At 30.9% G+C, this 21,338-nt stretch overlaps 2 protein-coding genes and 1 pseudogene across 2 annotated transcripts; 1 reads left to right on the top strand and 2 right to left on the bottom strand.

The window, feature by feature from the left end:
• Positions 1-7,991: 7,991 nt before the first annotated feature.
• On the bottom strand, positions 7,992-10,333 carry LOC100819165 (two-component response regulator ARR6). The gene is made up of 5 exons (XM_003526992.5): positions 9,986-10,333; positions 9,819-9,895; positions 9,647-9,724; positions 9,413-9,483; positions 7,992-8,489 (listed from the first exon to the last, which is right to left on the bottom strand). Exons 1-5 carry the CDS (start codon positions 10,122-10,124, stop codon positions 8,240-8,242), a joined length of 615 nt encoding a protein of 204 aa, XP_003527040.1. The 5' UTR covers positions 10,125-10,333; the 3' UTR covers positions 7,992-8,239.
• A 2,629-nt stretch (positions 10,334-12,962) lies between these two features.
• LOC121174987 (uncharacterized) lies at positions 12,963-13,352 on the bottom strand (annotated as a pseudogene).
• A 4,970-nt stretch (positions 13,353-18,322) lies between these two features.
• LOC100499787 (uncharacterized) lies at positions 18,323-20,103 on the top strand. Its single transcript, XM_003526991.3, has 3 exons — positions 18,323-18,677; positions 18,769-18,857; positions 19,788-20,103. Exons 1-3 carry the CDS (start codon positions 18,651-18,653, stop codon positions 19,939-19,941), a joined length of 270 nt encoding a protein of 89 aa, XP_003527039.1. The 5' UTR covers positions 18,323-18,650; the 3' UTR covers positions 19,942-20,103.
• Positions 20,104-21,338: the final 1,235 nt, after the last annotated feature.

Below are 21,338 nucleotides of genomic sequence, written 5' to 3'. Positions count from 1 at the left end.
GATACTACCATCTACATTGGAAAGTTTCAACAGAAATGGGATCTATGATGAACAACTCAAATTGATTTAATTGAGAACTTCTAGAAAATTGAGAAATAACCTTACTAGCACGTCACCTAGAAAAATGCTAAACCACTCTATGAATATCTTGTAAAAATGTTTCTTCACATTAAAACTAGTATTACATCTGCCATTTGATTTTAAACTAGCTATATTTTACTTTGTTTTGAATATATTATTTCATTTCCATCCGCCACTTACGGTGCATGCAGATTATCTCTTTTTCGGGTCATTCATTACATTTGTTATATTTATAAAATAGTAAGAAATATTTTATTTATATAATAAAATTATGTAAACTTTTTATTTCTTATTTCCAACAGATTATATAATTTTCTCTCGCTTATTTTTTCACTTTTCATTTATAAAAAGAAGCATAATTTTTATTACATATATAAAATCTCTCAGATAGTAAAGTAATATTATTTGTTTCCTTGAACTTTGGTATTATCTCGAAATTTTTAAAATATACCTATGCTAGTGGTAGGAATTTAAACTCATGATTTTTCTCCCTCTCATTCAACCATCATGATTTTTGACTCGTAACATCGCATGATCCTACGTGTTGGGAAGGTCTTCAATGCCAACTTGCTAGTGAGACCGCTGTTGTGATCTTCAATGCTCAATCATTAAATGGTCGATTCCCAACCAGTTAGCAAAAACCCATTATTTTTGCTCCTAAACAATTTCCTACATTGTGCAACTTCTCCTACCTAGATTTTTTTGTCTGAATCCCCAGCTTCCACGATACGATCCGTCAAATATAGAGAACACTTCCTTTCATCGAATACACTTCTTCTCACTCAGATCCTTACCCATTTTGTCTTTTTCTTTTTCCCCTTCTCTTCTCTCAACTACTGCAATGGCTGATAAAATTTGAAAAATAAAAATGCTCTCCTCTCCCTCTTCTACTCTCTCTATATCCTCGGATATGATGATAATCTATACATGGGTTGTATCCCATGCTACTTTTTTCTTCCATTTTTTAATTTGCAGAGTTGGGGAGTGTATCTTATAAAAAGAATATATTTTTGAAAAACAAATAAAAAAGGAGAGTGAATAACTACCAAAGAGGGGAATGGATATAGCAATCACCTAAATAAATGAATGAATGACCGCAATAAAAAGATATAGTAAATTATTTAAAACATAATATGTAATATATTCAACTAAATAATGATACTAAAAATTATTAAATATGATAATAAATCAATGAATAGTAAATTAACAATCATAAAAATATATTTAATAAATACTTGTGGAGAAAATAAGATCTTATGATGATTGATTTACCAATTTTTACCCATCTTTTCAAGCTAAGTAGTAGAATCTTGATTCTAATGACAATGTTCTCAATCATCAAGTTAACCTAATTTGTTTGAATTTTTTTATTTTTTTTAAATTAGATCAATAAATTATTTTATTTATAAGTTTTTCTATTTAAAATAAATTATTTAATATTCAAATTTGTATAACCTTAACATTTTTGAAGGGTTTGGTGTCTGTTATTCACATCTAGTGTGTACATCTAATGTTATAAGCTCATGGTCTAACACAATAACAATAAAGTGTTGTTGTTTAGATGGGCAAGAAGTCACCAATAGATATCGTTAAAAGGTAACAGGTTGTCCCAAAAACTTACTACAATTTAAAAAGAATTTGTATTTCGCATTAGACATCGTCTAAGACCCATAATGCCCAATGGATTTGTGAGAATTGGTGTTCCCTTTAATGTCAAAACAACATCCACACAAGTATCATCATCATGGCAACCGACAGGAGTAAAAAAAAAAAGGAATGCTAAGAGATGTTGGAGGCGGATATAGATATTTTACATATGATACTCAAAAACTTACTACAAGTTAAAAGAATTTGTATTTCGCATTGGACATCGTCTAAGACCCATAATGTCCAATGGATTTGTGAAATTGGTGTTCCCTTTAATGTCAAAACAACATCCACACAAGTATCATCATCATGGGTAACCGACGGGAGGAAAAGAAAAGGGAATGCAAGAGATGTTGTAGGCGGATAGAGATATTTTACATTGATAAAATAATATTGTACACACTTTCAGGTGCACCCTAACAAAAAGGAAGCAAAAGAGAGAAGCAAGAATAGGTATATGGACATCTATCTTTGTCTACTACTGTGAGTATACATAATATTATGTTTTGTAGAGAATCAGTGTAATTTTTTTAGAGCATTTATCAACCGATTCTTAACAAAATACAATTCAATTAATCCATACCCTAAACATTTATTTGTCTGGTATTACATTATACTTTTTACTTTTATTTGGGAGTAATTTCTCATTTTGGATCTTAATAACTTTGAAGCAAGAAAAAGAACAAATAAATCTCTCAAATTGAATTTTGTTAGTCAAAGAAGTGTTGATTTGTGTATAGTTGGGTGGCTTCTAGGTTCACTTGATATGGTGATGCACTTCATGGAGTCACTACATTAAGACCAATTGATATCAAAATTGTAATGACCACAAATGTCATTACATGAAACACTAAAGCTTTAATGTAGAAAAAATCATTTTTAGTCCCTTTAAAACTCTTGAATAAGTTTAATTAATGAAAATGTGCATAATTTTTTTCCATGAATACATGCATGTCATATAAACTTCATTTATAAAAGATCCTCAAGTCGTAAAATATAAAGGTATGTATGCTTCAATGCATTACATCGTCAAATCTCATAAACAAATCTCCAAACAAAACTCAAGGGTCCAATTCAGGGAATAAATACAACATAGATCCATGAAGATACATAAACCCTAAGTTGATTCTCACCAAGACAAAACATAAATAAATAACAAAGGGTCGGATCTCGTCCTTAAGTTCACCAAATCCACATCAATCACGAGTAACATGTTCCTCATAAACTACATCATAATTTGCTCCCTATCAAATGACACAATCATGACAGTTCAACAGAAAGTGCAAGGATAAACTCATTTTAAAAGAAAACAACATGTAAAAGAAATATAAGATCAATATGTTAAAAAAGATATAGAAATCCTTCATCTTCCCAACAACCATGTACTAATACAACTCCTCAAGTTTACATCATTCTCAAGTCACAATTATGAATGCACATGTCTAACTATCATGTTATGTCATGTTATCTCTGTACTCCCAGAAGATTTCACCTTTTCAACGATTAACCCAAGTACATCCCTTAACATGTCACACTCTATGATCTGATCATTTAGGGAGACTTGAATTAACCATGCAGAAGAATTGTGGTTTTATCGAAAATGGATGAGTGTGGATAGTGGCTTATCTCAGTAAAGCTTGCAAAGACCTTGACCTATCTAGGGATTCACCTACTCATCCATTCTATAGGCCCATTCGGCATTAGCCACCATGAAAACCTCCAGCACTAGGTTGAGTGTCTTCCTAGCACCCCCCCAACTTACATGTCTACTCACATACAATGTCATTTATCAATGCATATATATTATGATCATTCAAATTAATATCATACATCATCACAAATTCATTCATCAATTTCAACATCATAAGAGACTCACCATTCATATGTTCATCACACTCATGAACTCACATATAGTTCAATAAGCATAGCAAGACATTTCAACATCTTGAATTCTTGCAAACAACTCACCAAAAACTCATATGAATGTGAATTTCATGATCAAGATAAAGTCAACTCTAATAATAAAATAGCATCATCTCAACCGCATCTCATATCATCATAAATTCATTAAGATTTTTAAATAGTTCATTTATGCAAGAAAAACAAATATTAATCACATTCACATCAAAACTGATCATTGGACTCAAAATGGTTACTTTACTCAAAGCTAATCATTGGACATCACTGGACGCGAAAATAGTCACTAGACGCGAATTCTGCAGAATTTTAAAATTACTATAGAATTGCCTCTGATGGCTTCCAAATCATCCAAAAATAAACTCAAACTCTTTCACATCAATTCCAAATACATAAACAACATCAAAACACTTCACAAATAGGAACTTTTAATCAATATTCATTAAATAAATAAGAACTTAAATTTTAAAACTCAAAACCTCAAATGTTCAAACTTCCTTTTTTTTTACAACATGGTTCATTTTCCAACAACCTTGAAACCAATTCTCAGCAACCCAAGCATAGAAAAGGATGAAACTTCCTTTACCTATCAAACCCAAGATGATGACTCTTTGAAGAAGAAAGAAAAAATGAGTGAGTTTTGGGTTCAAGTAAGGGACTTTCCTTCAATCCCACAACAACCACACTATACTAGCATCAACTCAACCCAAAAGCCAACCAAAAATAGAATCAAAAGCACTTAAAATCAAGCTTTTTCATGAAAGTTCAAGGTTGATCTTGGGAAAAAGAAAATGAATTCAAGGAGAGAAAGAAGAGGAGATTATCTCACCTAGGGCCAGTCAACAACCGCTAAAGGGAGAAAAAATGAACTCTCCTTTTTTTTTTCACAACACCAAAGTTCAAGGTTTTCTAATGATGGTTTCTTGGAGAAAAGAGAAGTGTGTTGAGAGAGAGAGAGAGAGAGTTTTAACACAAAAGAGAGTTTTAAGGAGATATAGGATTGAAAAGATTTTTCCTTCATGCAACTAAGTATTTGCTAGACTCACACCGCTTTTACTAATCATTACAAGCTTATCTTTCTTCATGTCCAAACTCACCAAAACTCACTAAACATATATAAATATAAGCAAAGCACCATCACACCAATCACTAATTAATTATAGACACTCAAATATAAATTTAATTACTCTTTTAATTTAATTAAATCACTTCAACAATCAACTACAAAAAATACAAAATTACACGGATGGTGCACATGGTTTTGACAAGAAAATCAACTTTTACTTGTCAATTGAATTTATTCCCGGCTGGGATTTACAGCTTATAGTTGTCAACTTTTGTAATAACGGATCTTTGGATCAAGTTAGAGTTAGTTATTTTCTAGCAACTCTGGTTATATTTGCTAGTTTGAATGCAAGTGATTCCGTGGGAGTTTCTACTCCCCGAATTATTGTCTTTTAATTGTTTATTTTTGGGCTTAAAGTTCCACGAATTTATAGGAAAAAATTTATAAAATAAGGTACATATATAAATTGGAAAATATTTTAAATTTGTTATAATATTTGATTGATTCAAATAATTACAACAGATATTAATTTATTGATTCAGATTCAAATTCAAATATTTATACTGATTAACTTATAATGATATTAAATTTGATTATGTTATTTTTTTCTACACAAAAATTAATCATCTTAATATTATTATTTTATTAAATATTATTTAATGAGATATTATTGGGACACAAACTTAGCACCTCATTCTTACACACAATCAATAGAAAATTGACAAATGATAAAATATAAAACAAAATATTCATCATTTATTAGATTTAATTTGATTTACTTCTAATAAGGATTATGATATAATTTTTCTTTGATGAAAAAATTGATCTAATGACGATATGTTAAATATTTATAGGTTTTTTTTTTTTTTACAAAATTCTCTTATTATCTTGTGTTTATGTGAATGAAAAAAGAAGAACCTAATAGAACGTATTGTATCGATTTTTTATTAGTTCTTATTTAATTAAAACATAATAAAAGTGATGCGACAAAATTGAACGTTGTAATTAGTTGTGTGTGTAAAGGTGCTTTACCTCACATGAACATTTTTATTTAAAATAAAATATGTAATCAACTTAATGAGAAATTTTATAAATATACTCTCTATCTTCTTTAATATATTTTGTATTATTAATTAAAATTTATAAGAGAATCATTTTTTCAAGAATAAAATAAAAAATAATAATCTCTTATTAATTTTTGTTTTCTTAAACAAATTAAAACATAGTTCGTCTCTTTTTATTTTTCTACATTTGACATCTCCCTACAATCTTTATATACTTTGTCTTTTATTTACATTATTTTATTAACAATTTTTAAAAACTTAAATTTATTTAAGATTATTTTTTAAGATACGTGACTAACTCTCCAAACTTTATACATGCCTTGTATGTCATTTCCTTCTCAGTCTCTCTTAATAAAAATTTGAATTATAATACAAAATTATTAAAAATACACAAAAATATATTTATAAAATTTATCGTTTATAAGCAAGTTTATTATGTATTTTAGTTTATTTACATAAACAAAAGATAATAAGAGAAATTGAAATTTTTAATTATATAAAAAATTATAAAATCAAATCTTTCTCAAATGAAGCTAAGTATATCGTATCCTTATTAAAAGGAAATCAAATCAAATTTAATAAATGATGAATATTTTTCTTTATATTTTATCACTTGTCAATTTTTTATTGATTGTTTAAGAATAAGGTATTGGGTTTGTGCCCACAAAAAATTATTGCAGTAGATATTAATTGATTGATTTAAATATTTGTTTTAATGAATCAATATTAGTTTTAGAATTACAATTTTTACAAATTATGCAAATATTCTGTTATTTAAATTATTAATAATCTTAATTTCATTATTTAATAAATATAATTTTTTGTGGAAATAATAAATAAATTTTAGTTTAATTGACCCAAGTAAAAATCGGATTAAACAATTCCATCTTAAATAACCAATAGAATTTAATCCTATTTTTACCTTGGTCAATTAGACAAACCCTTTGTAACAACCTTTGTCCACACTTTTTTTTTTAGTGATTGTATTAATAATCAAAGAAGATCTACCATAACGAAAAATACACGCTGGATGCTGTTAGTTACACATGCATGAGTCATGACGTGCAAATATGATGTTCTGTCCAAAACTATGTACAACCTTTTTATTTTCGTGTGACTTTGGACAATTTCATGTTCAGTTGCTGATTGTTGCATGCTTTTTTGCTGTACTACCTATAAACATTGGGGGAGGGGGTGTAAATGCCTTGTCGGATGATTCAGTAGTGCTCTTCAGCAAAATACTTTCAAGTACGATTGCTTCCAAATTATAAGGAGAATTCAGAAAGCAATATGTTTAAAGCTAGAATTGAGGGACAAATCATGTACTTCAAACCAGTAGATGGTGTTTCTTTTTCACATGACAAAGTTGGAAACAAAATTGTGTTGAACATTAGAATGCTTGGTAAGGAAGAAGCAGAGGCTTATGGCGTGTTTGATTATGCATAGGAAATGATTGGATGCGCCTAACTTTGAAACAAGATGACTTAGTTTTTCTACATTTTTTTACTGTGTTTAGATGCACATTGTCTTTGTAATTTATCATGTATAACCATAAGTTAATAGCTATAACTTTCACATTTTTAGACTAAATTGATGTGATTTTTCTCTTTCTAATGTGTTCAAATATGCACTTAGATGGTTAACATGAAAGTTTACCTAAATGTGTGATAAATGTAGAACCAAACACACTTCTGGATCCCCATTTGGCAGACTCATATCCTTAACCACAACTTAGGCAAACATTCATTAAACATGGGAATGCTAAGGACGGTGATCAGTATTACATAAAATAAAAGACACCTTAGAGTGAAACCCCTACGGCAACAACAATGTTTATGAAGCTCCAAAAGTGAATAAATCAAACAAATAAAATGCATAAAAAATAAGAAAAATAGAATAAAAATGACAACTCTAAATTGTTTGTTTGCTTGAAGTGAATTGACATGGAACGAAAAAGAAAGAGAGAAGAAAAGTTGAAACGGTCCTCTTCAGAATAAAATACAAAGTGAAAATTGACAACTCTTGTCCTTCTCTTACATTTAATATTTTTTCCTCTCACTTTTCACTACAATACATATTTTTCACTTAAAATCCACTTCAGTTTCTACCTTTTTTATTTCAACTCCCATCCAAACATAGGCTAAGTAGAGGGTCCAAAAATTTGACATAATTCAGAATGTTGTTAAGTGAATATAAAGAGACAGAGTAAACAAAAATTTGAAGACCCCTCAAAATAGAGGGTTTCATTAATTTAATGAACTTTCTCTGTACAGCAGCAAAATCAGCAAAAAAATATGTAAGCGACCGAACTAAAGAACAAAATGACTCTGTCATCCTCTTCCTCATTCCTAATTCTAGTAGTCGTTGTCAGCAATGTTTAGTGTAAAAACGCAAATTACATCAGAGGCTTTTGAATATGAACAATGGTTAGGCAAAAATGGAGACATAAACATTGCTGCTCAATCTATATGCTCAATCTAGATTTCTTCGATTGCGATACACATGGTGATGGAGGTGATGATAGATCACATGGATGAGAAACTGATGCAAATGCAGTTGATAGAGATGGAATGCAATCATCTGATCGGCTTCTTTTTTTAGATCTTTTTACTCCTTTCATCCCTTCGCCTCGCATGATGAAATCTGTTACGCGTTTTACATCTGACAACTTGACAGGTTTCAACAGAAACTCCTCTGCTCCTTCCTCCAAGCAACTGCCAATCAGTAAAAGTAAAAAAAAAATGAATAATTGGGTCTACAAGTCAAAATAATTATCAAATTTGAGAGGTAAAGATAAAGAATATGGTATGAACTTTGTTCAAATGTTGAAGTAATCATTAACAAACTATATTCATAATCCATTGAAACACTGAGGGTGAGCATAGCCTAATGGTGTTGGCTAATAATTTCATGTATAGATGCATAGAAGTATTGATAAGATGTATGATTATGTGGCAATTATAGTGACAATAATTGCTTCCATGCCAACAGGGTCCTTTACAACAGTTGACCGTTAGGCAAGTGGGAATCTGGATTTCTTCATATGCTTCAATCATTGTAGCCACAAGTGCAAGTTGGAAGCAACATGTTCCCAAAACACTCCATGTGACTAACATGATGAGACTATTAATGAATTAAGTCTCAACAGATGAATTTTACCAGAACCAACCTAGAATGAGAAAGTATATGGGGATCTAATGCAACATCAACAATCTTATTCCATTAGGTGAGATCAACTACCCGGAATACAGAATATCATTGACCTGTAACAAAATCCAAATTATTCACCATAATATTCCCTTGACTCTTTTAATAATTTCCTCAGATATCATTGTCTCCTCTCTCCATTCCTTTTTCACATGGCTAAACACCATGTGATCTGGGTGCCCTAATCCTGTCCAAACCCTAGGTGATCTAATCATATCCAAAAGTATGTTCATCATGTCTTCCACTAATGCAATTCAAGTCTAGATGTGAATCGTGTCCAAACCATTAGCATAGGTAAAATCAACAAACATCATCCAAATCTAGTAAATATCATCACATAAATCAAGCAATTATATCAAAGAATTCAAACAAAAATAAAGGCTTATATCTCCTAAAACCAAACAGCATCTTATCTTAATCAAGAGCTTACCTATCAATTCTGGTCAAGATATTCTCAGACGACATAACCACCACTGGAACCTCTCTAAAAACAGATGACTCCTGCAGATATTAACAAAGAGAATTAAAAATCAGGGAGAAAAGGGGGAAAACCACTACTAATAAATCAGGAAAATATCAATAATTCTATCTTCTCTTCTGTTAATCTTCGACAAGAAATTAAACCAAAATCAAAATAATAACAAAAATCATTATCATTTCTCACCTTAATCTTTTTGAGCAATTCGTATCCTGTCATCCCCGGCATGGAATAATCCGTCATTATCAAATTAACATCCACACTCTGTCAAAACAATCATCAAATAACAACATAAGCTTCACTTCCGAGTAACCTGAAAAGAAGTGCCTTTAACAATTCAAAAGCCAAGTTTTCTTACATCAAAACCAATGGAACTTTTTTCTCCATCCAACCCCAGATACTGTAGAGCCCTGCTACCACTTTCCACCACCGTCACTGCCAAAGAACCCATATCTAACAACCATCAGAACCCAATAGAAAAAGAACAACAAAAGACACTCAAATTCAGCATCTTTAGCTCTTTACCTTTGCAAGACGAGATTTTGAGCAACCGCTCGATCACCTTGCGGTCCACGTGGCTGTCATCAACAGCAAGCACGTGTAACTTCCCGGCACCACCAACTTCCGGCAAACCATGCGTGAAAAGATCGCCGGCGGAAGCCATCCTTGGATTGAATAAGTAGTGATTGGTAAAAAGAAATAAGAAGAATGGTATAAAATGAAAGAAGACCTCAAGAATGAAGAGAGAGAGAGATGGTTATGCTTTATAATGAATGGTGAAGTTAGGGGAAAAGGGTGAATAAATAATAAGAAGAATGTGAAAATGAAAAGAGGGAGATTCGGAGGATCGAAATCTGAGAGATCTTGTTTGTTGTTTTTGGAAATGAAGCAGAGAGGATTATCCCACCTGCACTTGTCGCTTCTCCTGTCACAATCATACTTTTTTATCTTTAAAAAAAAAAAAACATTAAACAGTAACATTGTTGATGGTCAGACACGACCAAACGTATCTTGTTCGGGTCCACCTTCGCTCTCTCTGTTTCCTTCCTTCCGAGAGCCATCTTTGACTTTCACACAGTTTACTTTCACTTTCACACAGTTTACATTTTGAAACCATCTACGCGTACCTAGTTAGTTGGATTTGGATTTGGATTTGGATTTGGATTGGATCATCACGCTTTTTACCTGCTTTTATTATTATTGCAATTTCGTGGAATTTACGTTGCGAATTAATTTTTCAATTATCAAAATATTATTCAGACAGATATTTTAATTGATTTAGATTATACTACTGTATATGCTTTTATTTAAAAAAATGTGAGATTTGATTTTCTAACTTATTTTTTTGGTGTTAAGCAAAGTCCAACAAACTGAAAGGAACAATCCAATACTATACTTTTTCTTTTTTCTAACTTTTGAATAAACATATCCTTACTTTAACAACACAATACAACACGGTTGAATCTTTTTCTTTTCTTTTTTTTAGTATTTGCCTTTTGCCCACATGCAATTTCTCAATTTCTCGGCAGTTGTAAATTTGCATAACATTGTAGCAAATTATGGTGTACTCTTTGACTTTATTTTTTTACACGATATTTGTATGTTTATGTCCTATTTCTTTATTTATCAAAGAATATTTTAAATATAAAATTTATCATTTTATTTCATTGCAAGTGTTAGGAATACTCACTAATATCTATCTATAATGGAGATTGAGCCATAATCTAGGAGAGTACATAATCCTTTCACAGTGAATTAGCATTTTGATCTCTGACTTTTGATCCATTTTACAAATTAGTTCATATTTTTTTGAAATGTAAAAAATAGTTTTTATCTTTGCATAAGTTTTACAAAATAGTCATTGCCGTTAAATTTAAAAGTAACGTCGTTAGTGAGATACATTATTAACAATTTTAGTGTCACATAAACTATCCAACGTGACAATTTTGGAGGTTTCAGTTAACTCCTTCCGATGAGAGCCATGGAGGAGAAAGATTGGAATGATGACAGTCTCACCATGACCACCGTTTCTCAGCACTGTTTCGGCAATGATTCTGAAGCACCAAGCTTCTCCATCTCCAACATCAAGGTTTTTCACTTCTCAATCCCACTACATTCTCCATGAATTTCCCAACCAACTAACATTTACTCTTCTTCTCGCGGAACATGAAGGACGAATATGACCTATTCCTGTGGCCCTGCAGCGTAGTTCTCGCCGAGTATGTTTGGCAGCACAATCATCGATTTTTAGGAGCCAACGTTGTTTAGGTACCCTCTTATTTCAAATTCTTGTCTAATGTTATGTGCTCATTTATTATTCTCCATTATTTTTTCTTATTGTATTCATGCATCTAGGTGTTGGAACTTCCTTGCCTAGCTTGGTTGCAACAAAACTCGGTGCCTGTGTCACTCTTATCGATGACTTCACCAGATTAGGGGTATTACACTGTTACCATCCAATTTTTATTTTATATACTTTTATAAATATTTCAAATAAACTATAGTCAACCACTAAGCACGTGGATCAATTGCTACATGATTGTTTTGATTTAATCAGTCATCTTTAGTTTGAGTCCTATCTTGGGTTTGCAGCTGTGTTGCGATGAATAATTGGGGAGAGCACTTACGTGTGATTTTTACAGATAAAAAACCGGTTGTCAATATGACTCATTGATTTCTATTAATAGTATTCTTATATGATTTTTATAAGCTTGTGTTTAAATTAATAGTTGGATCCTAAAAGTTAATATATCTAGCAGCTGATTGCTTCTTGTTTGGTTTGGGCCTGTAGGGAAGTTTGCCATTGATAAGTGATTACATTGGGCATGTGGTGAATAAGCGGAAGTTTGCCAATGCTTGTTTGTGCATGTTCTTGATGTTGAAATTTTATCATATTGTTTTTTTTAATTTGAATGTTTGCCTTCTATTTGTAGGTGTTGGGATTGACATGGGGAGTTTGAGATTCATTCATATTCAATTTACAACCAACAATTATTCTAAGGCTGATTTGTTGTATGATTCAAACGGTGAGAAAAAATGGGTTGTGTTAGTTATCTGTCACCTTCCTCTGTCTATTGGCAAAGCATCACTGTAAGTGGTAACATTCAATTGGCAGAGATAGCTCTTATCTCAAAAGATAATGCCCGGGGTAGCTCAAAATTGTGATAAAGCTTAGCAGTTCTTTTTTTATTTATTTATTTATCTGGCAGCCATTGTTATTATCTATGTTCTTTTTGCTTTGAGAAAATTCCATTTCATATATAGATGATCACCTTATTATGTTTTTTTTTATCTAATTCTAACCAAACCATAACTGAAAAGCTAATTAAAGTAGCAATGTAGATGAGATACCTAATACCCAATTGAAGATTAAGCATCAAATCATAATTCATATGCCCTTTAGAAACCGTATGACCCGGTTTCTTAACATCCCCATCAATAGAACCACAAGGGCTCTTCTGCAACTGTACATCACTTTCACACACTCTTCCGCCATCATAAATCATAGAAGCCTCCACAATATCACAAGTGATATCCCCAGCTTCACCATTAAGCTCCCAAATACAAATTATGGGAAAACTCACACTCTTATTATTATTATTATTACACTCATCCATCGACACACGTTTCTCATTCACAAACTTTTTCCCCCAATTCCCAAAAGAAGTGCTTCCATCGCGCCACGTAAACACCCCTCTCCCCTTTGAAACACCGTTCTCCCAACACCCTTCGTAACGGTTCCCGTTCTTCCTCACCAGCACACCATTATCGGAGATGGCGCCGTTCTTCCACTCTTCGACGTACTTGTTCCTATTGCGCCATGTGTACCTTTCTTCCCCTTCTTGCAGGTTGCACCTCCAGAACCCTTATGACTAACAGTGGGTTGTATCATAATTTTTCAATTCAATCAAAAAACTTGCCACATAAGTTTGCTTACATGGACAAAGACTTACCACATAAACATATGACTAACAGTGGAAATTGAATTTTAACAATAAGGACTTATTTACATAACGGAGGTAAAGATATGAACTATTTTTTACATTTCAAAAATATAGGGACTAATTTGCAAAATGGATCAAAAATTAGAGACCAAAATGCCTATTCACTCAATCCTTTCATCTTGTGCGTGAAAAGCATATTATAAAGTTATGCGATAAGATTTGGAATAAGTTGATTTGCAAATAGGAATTGATAAGTGGAAATCGACCTAGGAGGATACAATTTCAGAAGGATTATTTGGTTCACTTTAAAAATATAAAAAATTAAATTAAAATTTTTAAAAGATAAGAAAACAAATTGAATATAATAAATAATATAAAAAATAATAGTGTACTTTAGTCTAAATTATTTATTTAAGTACAATCTGAATAAAAAAATGTTTATTGTTAACCATGTTTATTTATTATCACTCTTTTAATTATTTTTATTTTCTTATAGTATTATTAGTTAAAAAGTTGTGTTGATTTTTTAACTTATTATCGTTCCTATGTCCTAAATTTTAATTAATCGTTCATACCAAACATTTATAAATTTTTTTAAATTTAAAAATATGCTAAGAAAATAATCACATTATTTATAATACGTTTGATTTAAAAAATAAAAAAGAATCAGTTAAAATTCTTCTTATTTCTTCTTTTTTTTCTCTTCTATCAGACACAGCGTAAAAACCAAAGATTGATTCTCGTTATTTCTCTTTTCTTCCCGTCATCTTTGTCTCCAATTGTTACCTCAATAAATATGGGGTGAATATCACTTTATACACAAGTACCAAAATTAAAGTTTGAATAGCGCGTTTATGAGATCACATTGGAATGGCAAGACGACCAAGGCCGGCAGATCGTAAGTCCAATTAAAGATATAGAGATTGACTTCGTCATCAGTCACCTGAGCAGCGTTTACTCGTAGTACAGTCTTGATGGTTTGAAACATCAACATTCAACAATACTTATATCACATAATCTCTCGATTTCCTATTATACCACGTGTACATATATTAAATAATATAATTAATTTATTGAATTTTAAAATAAATACATTATCTTTTTTTTATAAACAATAAAATGTAATTTTTTTGTTCTTAAATATGAACAGTGTTTTTAATACTTTCACATTATTTAATGAGATCATATATAAAATATTTCTCATTTAATAGGATAATTATTCTTTCAAAGAAAGATAATTTTAAAAAATAGTTTTAATTAGAAATAACATAAATTTAAGGAATTAATCGAACTTTCTTAATAAATACGAAATAAGTTTTTTATACTTATAAAATAGGACGGATGGAATATTAGATAACTTTTTAATTATTTTTTTTTATCTTTGTAACTAATTGTTCATTTACTTTTTATATGTATTATTCTCATTATTGATTAAGGATAAATTTTTTTAAAAAAATCTAATACAATTCTAATTTTATAAAATAACATATATTTTAAGATAATTTTCTTTCTCTAAAATATCATAAAATCTGAGAGTATGTGATATTATTATATAACGTGATTTACAAGTCTTCATTGCATTACCTTGCTTTTTTTATCTCCAAAAAATTGCTTATTTTCAACATTTATTCTCTTTTGTTCTTGTCTTTTTATTGTAAAATAAATCATAAATATAACTTCCAACTTCCCTCTATTTACTTTACAGTAGCAAATCTTTCTATGTTTACAAATGATTCTGATATGGACTGCACAGCACCGAGTCACTCAGGTGGTGGGTCCTCCCTCCGTATATGTGAGTGTGAATCTGAAAGGAGGAATATCTTGATTTTGTGTCATAGGATTCGATACGCATCACTCATCCCCTGCTGTCATAGGATTCGCTTCTCTTCTATTACGCTCCCTCACATGATCTATGATCAATCCATGATCCATTTAGTTTTCTGAGCTCCATTCATCTGCTTTTTTTATTTTTTAATACAGATCCCAGGTGATTTTTATGGTACACAAGTATTTGTATAGTACAAAAGCCTAACTTTACTTTATAAAATCATGACCATATTATGCAAAAATAGAAATAATTATATATATATATATATTCTTCTAATAGTTGTACGTAGGACTTTTAGTTTTTGGTCATGAAATATTCGAATGGGTTCACGTTCTCTTTGGATTGTTTTTTCTCGTTGTAATTTTTTGGAAAATTTATTTTCTGAATCTGATCCATTTTTCTTCCACGTTTAATCTTTATTTCTGTCACATTCAGTAACAAACTCACGTCTCTATTCTCAAATCCACGTTCTGATACATACAAATTGGTTAAGATCTGTGATGCGCAGACTCTATTTTGAGATGCTCTCAGTTTTGTATCAACAAGTCTATTTCTCTATTTAGAAAAATATACAATTTATTCAGAGTGAGTAAGAGTCTGAAAAAATAGAGTTGCCTTCGAGTTCGTGCTTACGCCACTTCGTGTTTGATTTGCAATGGCTGAAGGTACGGTTGTGCTTTTTTTAGCTTTTGTTGTTGATCTGAATATGACTTTAAATTCATTTGCATGTTTAGATCAATATGTATATATTTTACAATTGGCATCAGAGCGTTAAAATGCCTCTGCCTTGCTTTTGTTTTGGTATTATATGGAGTAACATTGTTTTGTTTTGTTCAATATAAAAAGAAAAGTAGAGAAAAAAGATGAACAGTATAATGGTCCTTTAGAATAAGGTACAATACGACACTCTTGAAAGCGTAAAACAAAAGTTTGAAAGCATAAACTTTTATATATTAAAATAAAAAAAGGAAAGAAGATTTTGGATCCTCTCTTTCTTGAAAGCAGTTTAATATTCTAAATATTAAAAGCGTAAACTTTTTGAAAGCGTAAACTTACATATTAGCGTGTTTGAATTATTTATTAAGATTAATTGTATGTTTATTTTAGTATTTAAGCATTCAATATTAAGCTAAATAATTTATGCACATTAAATTTAATGGTTAAGAGCTTATATGTTTTAAATATTAGATATGCATATATTATTTATTTACTTTTAAAGTTTTGTGTGTACGATTTTATGATTTTATACATGCGAAGTTATCTTGAATATTTTTATGCAATGTTATTCAATTTATTTACATTATTTAAAATATTATGTAAATATTTATCTCTTATTAAGAATTAATGTTAAGTGATTAATATGATTTAATTAATTAAAGAATAGCCACTTAGCCACAACATCTTTAATTGATTAGGTTTATATATTAAGTATAAAAAAATCACATTTAAAAAAATTGGTTATGATTAATCATATTTAATGTGATAAAATATACCTACAAGAATTTTGTTATGTTTGTATGATTAATTAAGATAAAATATCAGATTATATTTCTTAATTTACCCACAGGAATTGAGAAAAAAGAACATAATTTGATAGTTTTATCATAACTATGAATCTAATTGAGTAAGACTTTGGCCCACAAGCAAATTGTATGTCATTAGGTTCATGAACTAATAATATTTTACATTGGTAAAACATGACAATTTATTGAGTCTCAAATTATGAATAATGAGAATGTATTCTTGAACTTTACAGTTAATCAATCTACAAACATTTCTGATATTAAGTGAGATATTCCCAAATTGAAAGGGGACAATTATAAGGTTTGGAGGGGGAGAATTCTCCTTCATTTAGGTTGGATGGATATTGACAATGCTATTAGGAAAGACGAGCCACCAGGCATTACTGAAACTAGCACTCCAGACGTTGTCGATCTTTATGAAAAGTGTAAGAGATCTAATCGTCTGTTGTAATGTTCCTAAAGACTAATATATCTGCTAGTATCCGTAGTTCTATCGATCAGCATGAAAAAGTCAAGGATCTTTCGAATGCCATTGATGATCAATTTTTTACATTTGATAAGGCCCCTGCCAGCACCCTTATAATGCAGTTCTCATCCTTAAAACTCCAAGGGATAAGGGGTGTACGTGATCACATCATGCGCATGAGAGATATAGTGGCTCAACTAAAAGCCTTGGAGGTTACCATGTCTGATTCATTCCTAGTACACTATATTTTGTGTACTTTATACTTGCAATATGCTCATTTCAAAATATATTATAACACACATAAAGACAAAATGGTCAATTAATGAGTTGATGATCATGTGTGTTCAAGAAGAGAAAAAGTTAATTATGGAAGAGGGCGAAAGGGCGAACTTAACCATTCATGGAAAGAAGAATGGGGATCAACCCAAAAACAAGGGCAAGATTCCTACTCAGCCAATCATAAAGAAAGAGTCCAAGTGTTTGTTTTGCAAGAAGAAAGGGCATATGCAGAAAGACTACTTAAAGTTTAAGAGTTAGATGGACAAGAAATGTATTCTATTTGCTTTTGTTTGTTATGAATCTAATATGGTAAGTATTAATCATAATACATGATGGATTGATTCTAGTTATATAATCCATGTTTCTAATACCTTGCAAGGTATGGAAAACTTAAGGAGACCAGTGAGAAGTGAGCACCACATATATTCAGGAGGTAAGATGAGCCCACATGTGGAGTCCATTGGGACGTGCAATTTGATTTTAAGCAACGGTTTCATTTTACATTTAGAAAAGACTTTTATTATAGTTTTATTATTTAAATAAATCATAATTTTATTATTTTCAATTATTTTATATTTTTTAAATTATTTTAACAATTAATTTTATCAAATATTCATATTTTAGTAAGTTAATTTTTCAGTTAATTTTATCTAATTTAAATTTAAAATAAAATTGTGATATTAATTAAAAAAACAAATAAAAATTTTCTTTGACACATGTTTCTGTCTATTTTTATATTTAAATAACAAATAAAATAAAAATAAAAAAAATACTCAAATTCTTTTGTTTATTCTGCCATCACACCGGTTTGAAAACTAGTGTTTTAACTTTGAAGGGAAGGGACGGATCCATTCAAAAAAAGAAGGGAAGGGACGGAGGGAGTAATGTTGAGCTGGCGTTTTATGATTGGGTGTTAGTTTTGCAGCGCATCGAGTTGCGTGCACAAGCACAACGCTGTATGGGTATCCTACCCTTGCAACTAGTTCTATCCACCAATAGAATTGCGTCTAGAAAAATTTACACAATATTTTAAGACGCACATAAACTTCCTCTGTCACTACCCACTCCTCTCTCTGTCTCCGCCTTTCGCATTGCAAGCGCTCTCTTTCTTTGCTTTCCCCCCTTTCTGGTTTCAACGCTGCAACTATCCATGGCAAACCACTGGCTCAGACCCGAGGTTCGTTTCGATCCATCATCGGAATATTTGTATTCCACCGTTGCTTTTTCGTTTTAGGGTTTCACTGTTTTTTTTTTTGTTTCTTTTTCAGGTGTATCCACTGTTCGCTGCGGTTGGTGCCGCTGTTGGGATCTGTGGATTCCAATTGGTTCGTAATATCTGCATCAACCCTGAAGTCAGGTCTCTCTCTCTCATTTTCTGTATTGAAATTGGTTTCTTCTAGTTTTTAGGTTTTGATCTTTTAAACGATTGAAATTGGTTTTTATGCTGTGAGGGTTTTTTTCTTGTTTGGATGGGATCGTCTGAATTATTAGGGATTTGGGATTAATACTTGTTGCGTTTTTTTGTTAAATTTCTCACTTGTTAGTCTTTGACCCTTTGTGAATTGCGATTATACGAATTCTTTATTTAAAGATAAATAAAAAAATTGGTATTTGTATTGATGATAAAATGGTGAAGGAAAGGGGGAAAATATGATAAGAAACTTGGTAGGTTTTGACTGTGAATAAAAATTCTTCCTTGACTAGCCAAGTCAAAAGCACATAGAAGAATCAGGGTGAATATTGATTTTATTCATTCAATTCGGAATCTTTGGAAACAGAATAATATACAATTTGGACATTGAAATCGACATCCTATTTATCTTTAGACCTTGAAAGTGTTGGTGTATACAATTCGGCCCTTCAATATTTTAATCTTTTCAGAGCCTAATTAGTTCTCAAAAGTGTAAATGTGTCCAATTTGATCTCTTCTCTTCAGAATGTATTAATTTCGCTCACCATTTATTCACATTTTGAGTATATATTTGTGATGGAAAGACTAAAAATGTGATTTGGGGACTTAATTGTACACACCTACACTTTTGGGGAGTAAAAATAAATAGGATATCACTTTCAAAGATCAAATTGCATGTTAACTCTTTTTTAAAATAAGTTGAATCAATCCCAATTGTAGCTCGAGGGAACAGCCTCAATTGAAAAAAAATCAAATGTTTTATCAGGCATTGAGTCTTTTCATCATAAGAGTTGTTTCTGTTAGTTAATTTGTATTAGTGTTTTGGTTATTAATGGAAAACAATGGATGATTCTTTTGTTCTTGTTATGTATTTAGGGTGAACAAGGAGGGAAGAAAGGCAGGAGTGTTGGAGAACTTTGCTGAGGGAGAGAAGTATGCTGAGCATTTCCTGAGGAAGTATGTGCGCAACAGAACTCCTGAGATTATGCCCTCCATCAACAGCTTCTTTGCTGACCCAAGTCGCAACTAAGTTGCTTTGAATAAATAAAGGTTTATGTGAGATATGAATTCTATTATGGTTAAAGACAGATTGTATCGTGCTTTTAGAAAACAAAATGTGGTTGTTGCTTTCTCTGGCCGTGCAGTGTGTTTGCTGTGGTTGAGAATAATAATACTGATTTTATTGCATTAATGATTGCTGCTGTTTCAATGCCATAATCCTGTCTAGCTTTTGCTGCAGAAATTTGTGGTGAAACTGGTAGTAGTATTGAAGGTAAACGTGAATTACCTAACTCGTTCTTGTTTGTTACAATTTGAACAACTTTTTTCGACCTTTTTAGTCATTCCATCTAGTTTTATGAGTTTTCACCCATTCATGGGTTTCTAATCGCTAACTTCTTAATCAATCCTTGAAACTTTAATATTTGTTGTTTGTTAACTTCACCTTGTGCGTTTAGTGCATTCCCCCCACTATTTGAGTTGATTTATGTTTGCATTCTATCTCAATTACATCATAAAATACACTCGGATTAAAAATTTGAAATCTGAATGTATTTCTGCAGCAAATTCAGTCAAGGATTATCGTTGAAGAAATTCAGTTTTTAGCCAAACTTGGTTGTTTGATTTTAGATTCTGTCTTAAACCGATCTTGAAGTTGGAAAACAAATTATTTTTTCTTTTCCTTTTCAAATCAATCATATTGTGCGGGTGCTTAGTGTTTATTGCTGGAGAGAATCTGATCTCAATTGACGTTTGCTTAACTGATCAATAGTTTAACCAATATTTTGTAGCAAGTATAGCTATTGCAACTAATTATTACCATTTTTATGAATTAATGTTTCTCATTAATGAATCATCTTTGCAATTTTATTTTTATTTTTCAATTTCACGTTACTAAATAATTTGTTTCAAGTAAAAATTACTCAGTTGGCCCTGAATTATTTTGAAAATTTTCAGCTAGAGTTCTAAACTATTTTTTTTTTAATTGGGTCTATAAACTTAAAAGTCTCTAGAGTTAGTATATGGTGTGGCTTGAAATCCCCAAAAATGACAATTAACTGATTTAATAAACTTAGGAGTTCAATTAAAGAAAAATCCAATTTAAATCTTTTTAAGTGTAGGGTGCCGTTTTTGAAAATTTTCAAATAGTTTAAGTGATTAACGTAATCATTTAACCGAGTTTTAATTATTTGTGAACCCACTTTAGTTAATTTCATAATCAAGGTTATTGTGCTGATGCTTTAGCTAAGTTAAGAGCAAGGTCCAACAATTCTTAAACCCTGTTTGATCAGTGCCCCTCTGCTATTCAGCCTCTGTTATCTATTGATGCTGTGGGCACTCTGTTTCTAGTTCCTTTTGTTGTTGCTTTTATTTTCTTACTAAAAAAAAAAACAATGCCATTGTTTTGGTACCTTTATTGTAACTTCT

Source organism: Glycine max, chromosome 6 (assembly GCF_000004515.6).
Source record: "Glycine max cultivar Williams 82 chromosome 6, Glycine_max_v4.0, whole genome shotgun sequence".
In the NCBI taxonomy this organism is placed as follows: domain Eukaryota; kingdom Viridiplantae; phylum Streptophyta; class Magnoliopsida; order Fabales; family Fabaceae; genus Glycine; species Glycine max.
This window is presented reverse-complemented; position numbering and strand designations above follow the sequence as displayed.